Source organism: Phaseolus vulgaris, chromosome 11 (genome assembly GCF_051622355.1).
Source record: "Phaseolus vulgaris cultivar YP4 chromosome 11, ASM5162235v1, whole genome shotgun sequence".
Lineage (NCBI taxonomy): Eukaryota > Viridiplantae > Streptophyta > Magnoliopsida > Fabales > Fabaceae > Phaseolus > Phaseolus vulgaris.
Window position 1 is genome coordinate 50,193,158 of NC_143508.1, and position 7,473 is coordinate 50,200,630.

Here is a 7,473-nt window from a genome sequence, read left to right on the forward strand (position 1 = left end):
GAAAAAAAACTTGCAATTTTGTATTTCTAATGTGATACAAAATCCATGGAAATGGGTAAAAGGCATTCCTTAGCACAAGGCAGAAGGTACCTTTTGGTGTCACATTCATAGGAAACATGGCACAACCAACTATTGTGATTTTATTTGCAGGCACACACGTGGGGTTGGTTACTTTCTCTCTCCATGGACTAAGATCACACAAGAAAAGTAACTTCTTTTCTATCTACCCTTAACGTTCAAACTAGTACAAAGGACGAGGTTCAAACTTCGAAGACAATTCTCAGCATTGAAGCTAAAAAAAATGCTTTTTTTCGTTGGCTCTTGAAAAGAACCTCTTTTGGGTTTTCCAATGGAGTAAAACAATGAACAAACTGACGAATCATAGCCTTTGCCACACACCTCAAAAAATAATAATATATCTGAATGAAGGGGCACATGAGATTCTATTCCATTCTCCCTTTTGACTGTTTCCCTTTTATCTCTTTTCTATTTATTGTTTCTGAATTTTTCATTCCAATTTCTTGAGTAGGGAGAGGACCCTACTCCCTATTTTCACCTATTCCTATTTCTTTGTCCCCTCTTCTATCCTTTTGGAAACCATCAAATGTTTGTTTGGTATATATGTCAAGTTTTAGGCTTCTTTGGAAGAGAAACTTAGGACCCTTTTGTTGCAGACAACAGTAAGAGTTCTCAGTTCTACAAGGATTATTCAGGTTCCTTTTTTTTTCTCTTTCTTTTCCCAGTTCATATTCCTTCTCTGGGAATACCCTGTAGGACAATTGATGCTTGAAGGGCATTGCACTAGAAGTTGACTTTTGTAAGAAACACATTTGGAATTTATACCCCTTTTCATGGGGTGGCAATGTTTTCTTTAAATGGCTGAGATTTTCTTCTTTAGTGAATGCCATTTTTGTGTGACACTGTTCTGATTTGTTGGATTTGGGTTCATGGTTAAGAATTGATACTTGTTGCATTCTTTTGCACTTGTTAACATTTCTGGGCATCTGTGAATTCATTCTCTTCCAATTTGGGTCATACCCCATGTGTTTCAATAATCTGAGCATGCCAGTTTTGGTTGGTGTGAATGCTTTGAGATGCCTATTTTCTTGTAAATGGTTTCCGGGAAATAATCATGCAAATGGGTGTTGATTAATTTCTTGTGATCTTATTCTCTGAGTGCACTAATTTACGTGTCTTCACTGGGAATTTAGATGGACAACGAATTTGAGGATAGACAAGAAGAAACAGTTTCAGATATCATACCAAGCAATCAGCAGAGGAAAAAGCAGGTTTCTTTCTTTCTTTCTTTCTTTCTTTCTTTCTCTGTTTCTTTTCTTGAAAATATTGTTTAGTTTGTCTTCAGTTTAATTGCAAACATTTTTTTTCTGTTGCGTTTGTTTTGTCTATTATTCACTGCCATGAAGATATTCAATGGATGACACTCTGGAATCTCTGGAGTCATGTGACTGACTATGTATTGGTTATGCAGTGTTTATGTTTATTTCAATAACTTGATTAAATGTTTACTCTTTCTTCTTTTGGCAACAATTGATTCTGTGAATGTGATTTTTCAGTCGTTTCTGTGGAAAGTTTTGGCCATGAGAGAGAGAAACGGAAGGACAATGGAGAGAGGTTCAAATTATTCCCTTGGTGAGTTCTTTTCAAATTCACTCTGTTTTAACTGATAGAGGTTGGCAGCATTACACAACATTCTGGTCATGTATACGAAGATGTGAAAAACATAGAATAATGTTTTTGAATTATGGGTGATTTGACATAGACATTGTTAATTTTTTTTGGTTATGTTGGAGATATCAATCAGCATTTCAATATGCTGTCTTCCCTGAAAAGGTGGAATCACTACTATCCCATTAAAGAGAATATTTATTGGAATCACTACTTTTGTGTTGAAGAGAATATATATTACTTCTTTATTTCCCTTTGACTTAACCTTTGCTTCTTCCATCTTTTGTATAAGCACAATGTTTATAAAATCCCATCTTAGTTGTAAAGATTAGGAGATGAGCTGGCCTAACTGATAACTGAAAGTTCAGAGTGGTAAGGGGGAACATCCTAAGTGTTTTTTAATGTAAAATCACAAGAATGTGTTCATACTTGTGTTTCATATGGCGAAATGAATGAAGCAAGTTGAATGGATTCATTTTTTTTTTCACTATTTCATCTTGGCACAAAATATTCTCTTACTGTTGAGAGATAATAAGTGGTTATTGAGAAAGGCATATATTCCTTTCTTGCTTAGTAATATGTTCCAATGTATTACAGTGGTTGTGAGAACTTATCTTTCCATGACAAGGATATTATCCATAATATCTTTATCTTAACTTTTACTGTATGTACATTCCCTACTAGAAGATGATGTTAAGAGCAATCTTCACATGTTTCAGAAACACCATTCTAGAGGTTCATCTTGGCATGATCACTTAGATCAATCTCTAATTTTCCTTGCAGATGCACTTTCTGATCCATCCATTGAAAATCGAGGCTCAGAACCTTCTATGTCTTCTACCGAAGCAGTTCAAAATCTCAGGTAGATTTATATGAAGAATTGATTTTTTTTTTCTTGTATAAAAATGGTACAAAATATTTGGTGACAGATTAATGATCGTAGTTATTTGCATATCAGAGTTTTTGCAGCAACATGGAATGTGGGAGGGCAATGCCCCACTATGAACCTTGATCTGAGTGAATTTCTTCAGGTTCGAAATGACCCAGATATGTATGTTTTGGGGTATGCTCTCTCCCTCTCTCATACTTCTGATTTTAATCAATGAATAAGATTTTAGTCAACAAATTGCCCCTTGTTTCAAGGGAGTTAACCAACTACCCTTTTTTCTTCACTTTGTCAAAAAGAAGGTCATTTATCACTTTAGATTTGAAGTTTTGACCTTTCAGACTTGTCATGAAATGAATTTATTTGCACCGTTTGCCATATGCCAACATAGTTTGGTGCATGTGGTGTTGTCTGCTTGAGCAATAAAAATGCTTTGAATATTGGGAAGCGCTTTGTTAGGCAGAAAAGTAGTCTAATCGGAGATTTCTGCTTTACAAGTTTGCTGAACTAAAAAGGGGAAAAAAGTGTTGTTTAGATTGTATAAACTAATCTCTTCAAAAGAATCTAAAAGCTTGTATTAATAATGTGAACATTTTTCAAAAGTGGTTTTATATTAGCATAAAGAAAGTGATTCGTTTAAGAAAGCAAGTCTTAAACAAACTCACTCTAATTCACAATATTATATATCTTCAATTTTTCAGCTTTCAGGAGATTGTCCCTTTAAATGCTGGAAATGTGCTGGTATTAGAGGATAATGAGCCTGCTGCAAAATGGCTCGCTTTAATCAATCAATCACTCAATGGTCCTTCAGATTTGGCTCCCAACGGACTAAAACAGACTGCATCTTTTGGTGGACCATTGTTCTTCCAAAAGCCTTCTTTGAAGAAGATTAAGAAAACTTTCAAAAAATTAAATGGAAAGAGGCTAAAAAGTTGTAACTGTGTTCTTGAAATGGAAAGGAAGGCTGCAAAGGATTTCTGTTTTCGCTGTCAAGAATCAAACTTCAATTCAGATGATTCTTCCACCGAAGAAGAGGATGATAATTTCCCAATTCCTGTTTCCTTGGCTACTACTCAGATGAAATACAGCCTTGTTACATGCAAGCAAATGGTTGGAATTTTTGTTAGTGTCTGGATGAAGAGGGAACTTGTTCAGTATGTAGGCCATCTCAGAATATGTTGCACTAGCCGCGGGATCATGGGTTGCCTTGGAAACAAGGTAGTCTTAAGAAGCTTTATTCTGTTTCATTCAACTAAAGTTCATACAAAGTGTAAATAGAAAACAATTTCTGAACACAAAGTTGTAGTTACTATCTACATTACCATGCTTGTTTCTGTGGCTGCAGGGGTGTATATCAGTGAGCATGTCTTTTTATCAGACAAGTTTTTGCTTTATCTGTAGTCATTTGGCATCTGGAGAGAAAGAGGGTGACGAGCTTCGCAGGAATCTTGATGTCATAGAGATTCTGAAGAACACTCAGTTTCCAAGGATTTGCAAGACACCAAATAGTAGGATGCCTGATAGAATCTTAGATCATGAGTGAGCATCTTTTGAAACTAATTACCAAGAGTTTTAATGCAAAAAAAATTAAGTGCTTAATGACATTGAGTAATTTCCATATCATTGGTTCCAAACAAATTCTGATTATGTGGGAAATGTTTTCTCCAGCCGAATCATATGGTTTGGGGACTTGAATTACAGAATTTCTTTGAGCCATGATGATGCAAAAAGGCTTGTGGAAAAGAGGGATTGGCCTTCTCTTTTTAACAAGGATCAGGTAGTTTCTTTTTTCTAAGAATGTTGTGCTGATTTGACTATCATACATATATATGTTGCCATTTTGTTGTTTGAAAAGTTCATTCATGTATAGTGCTTACCTCATTTAGGTGATGAGTTTTTATGGTTTTCATTTATATGAACCATGAAATGGAAGATATTCATATTGATATACTCATAATCTTCTGAAAATTTAAGTGGGGTTCCATTTGGGTGCATCTCTTTTTCTTGGTGACTTCTAGTTACATTTCTGATTATGATGCATTGTACAATCTTTTCTTTTCACAGCTTAAAATGGAAAGGGAAGCAGGTCGTGTATTCAAGGGGTGGAAAGAGGGGAAAATCTACTTTGCACCTACATACAAATATGCCTTTAACTCAGACACTTACTATGTTGAAGGTGTAATAAAAGTTTCAAAGCACAAAAGGAGAACCCCAGCTTGGTATGTATCAGTTTGAAGAAATCAAGATATTTTCTTCTAATAAATATTAAACTTGGTCCTTCAACAATGTTACTTCCATCTAATTCCAATTTGTCTTTGAAATTGTCAACTAGCTAACAACCTCACCCTACCAAAATTGTTATAACTTGCTCATAAGTTCACTTCTATGATTTTATATATGATATTACGAATTTTGTAAAAAAAAAGTTATCAGCAAATAATAAAATGAATAAATGGAAATATTTAAGGGATACTTCAAACTTTTTTACAAAAACTCCTTTACTTAGCCCCTCAGATAAAGGACTATTACATGAGGGTCTCCCAAACCAGAATCCATAACATCATGGACCTTCTCACAACCTCTATCAAAAACTATACCTTGTACTAGTTTCTGACGAATTTTACAAATGATTACCTATTAGGATTATAGCCTGTATAGAGATGATTTAACATTCTTGTTTTCATTCAAACAAAGTTCACTTCTTGAAAACCTGTCTGTTTAAGAAACTGAGAGTGTTTAACTAATGACACTGTCAACCAATCAAACATCACTGTCTGTATGACTTTTCGAGCTAGTATTATGAAAGTCAATGAACTTGTTATACATAATGAGTATCATCATTTGGGATCCAAATCATGGATTCACTCTCTTTCTTTCAAATCTGAACAATGGAGAATGTTGCAGGTGCGACAGAATCTTGTGGCATGGAAGGGGAATCCATCAACTTTCGTACGTCCGCAAGGAATTTAAGTTCTCAGACCATCGACCTGTTTGTTCAACATTTAATGTAGAAGTTGAGGTTATGTTCAGGGGACAGAAGAAGAAAGTTTCAACTTATAACTTTCAGAACATTGATGATGATCTTGTATCCACAAGAAGTTCATATTATTCTTGAAAATTCGTAAGTCACCAGCCAAATTTTATTATGATATCATAACAAAACAAGAATGACTCTTGACACTGATGCATGGTGTTGCAAGAGAAAGAATCTGACCACTGTAAAGTGCATTTTTGCAGTTTAGAGAGTAAAATTGCTCTTAGAAATTCAGTTTCCGAACATTGTAGTGGCATAGCATTGGATCATTATTCATAAACTAAGACAAATGTACATTAATTATTAATTTAAGAGTTTGTTTTTCATACACAATCATCCATTCAGATACTATGTTATATATGATTTTTAAAGCAGTTCTTATAATATTCAACAAATGAATGATGTGATGTTATTGGATGACAGTGTAAAAACTGTTAATACATATTTTTTTTTTATCTAAAAATACTCTTAAATCAGCTTCTAATTTCATCTGTTCATAGATTTTGTAGTCTTGTGCAAATCAATGCAAGTATATAAGAACAAGCTAGTGAGAATATTGAAGTGTTCCTTTACTGTGTAAACAGGTACATTGGTGCACTAACAGCAATGATTGCAAAAGTGAACAATAAATATCAAAATTTTGCTTGCAGTTGACAGTGATGAAAAGTTTGAAGGTTTTGGAATGCATCAAGAAACTTGTTGCATCCAGAAAGAAGCTATGAAAATGTAATAAAAATGTTCTTTAGAATTAACTTCTTTTTTTTCTATGAAAAAGGAAAAACAAGTTCCTAGTAGTATGTACTAAGAACTAGGCATTTGGTAGATTAAGGGAGCCATCATCATGTAAAATTGAAGAGCAGGTTATATGAAATGAGTATAATATATATATATATATATATATATATATATATATATATATATATATATATATATATATAAGTTGTAGTGCATTTAATGCTAACAAAGAGTATATTAATCAAAGTATTTTTTCCTGGACATAAATATTGTACTAATTATCCAAATATTCAACAAAATATTATGGAATGCTTTATTAGATTATATTTATTCAAATGCTTGAAGATAGATTATTTAATATTCATAACCACTAAGTTTCAAAGGATTGTGATTAGATGTGGATGTTTGATCTTGAGTTTTAATGTTGTAATCTTTATGTTTATGCTTTTATAAATGATTCTATGGTAATTTAAAATGCTTTTTTAGGTTGTTGGAAAAGCAAGACTAACTTTTTAATCAATTGAAATCAAGTTTTAATTAGTTAATTTCACACAAGACCATTTGAACTTTTTCAAAGATTTGCATTTAATTAATTAAAATTACTTGAAGATATTTTATTTAGTGATTTTAATTAATTAAAAACGTGAAGTAATCCACTAAAATTCTCTTCTTACTTGCTAGAAACATTTTAATGGATTAAATTTAGTTTTAATGTACTAGTACTATCAAATTTATATAATCTACTAAAATGACACCACTTTTTCAAACAATGAAGAACAAGTCAATCTTTGTCTTATAGCTTAAATTCATACATCAAACAAACAATGTATGCTTGAAAACCAAATAGTCTTTTTGGAATCTAAATAGTGTTTGTTCAAAACATGAGTAAAAATAAATTTATCAAACATATGGTAATAATAATAAATTTATAAAATAAGAAATGAATTATCTATTCTAGATGGATCTACTATTAATTAATTACGAGATGGTATTTTGTATTTATTTATCTTAGTCGTGATTGTAATGTATGATCTTGTGTACATTTTTTGTTTTTACAAAAACATGGATTAGAATCCATTAAAATTGGTTCAATCTATATTGATTGAATGCTTGATTTTGATTTAAAAAATTT

At 32.5% G+C, this 7,473-nt stretch overlaps 1 protein-coding gene across 3 annotated transcripts; it reads left to right on the forward strand.

Annotated features, from left to right (window-relative positions):
• Positions 1–445: 445 nt before the first annotated feature.
• Positions 446–6,261, forward strand: LOC137829607 (DNAse I-like superfamily protein). 3 transcript variants are annotated; one of them, XM_068636455.2, is made up of 11 exons: positions 446–713; positions 1,212–1,289; positions 1,575–1,650; positions 2,470–2,548; positions 2,645–2,749; positions 3,274–3,790; positions 3,918–4,111; positions 4,241–4,349; positions 4,637–4,791; positions 5,477–5,693; positions 6,191–6,261. In XM_068636455.2, the coding sequence occupies exons 2-10, from the start codon at positions 1,212–1,214 to the stop codon at positions 5,685–5,687; spliced, it is 1,524 nt and encodes a 507-aa protein (XP_068492556.2). In that variant the 5' UTR covers positions 446–713; the 3' UTR covers positions 5,688–5,693; positions 6,191–6,261. The 3 variants fall into 3 exon arrangements, with proteins under 3 accessions (XP_068492556.2, XP_090153793.1, XP_068492572.2); XM_090297667.1 differs by lacking the exon at positions 446–713 and adding an exon at positions 912–1,074; XM_068636471.2 differs by lacking the exons at positions 446–713; positions 1,212–1,289 and adding an exon at positions 1,377–1,474.
• The last annotated feature ends 1,212 nt before the right edge of the window (positions 6,262–7,473 follow it).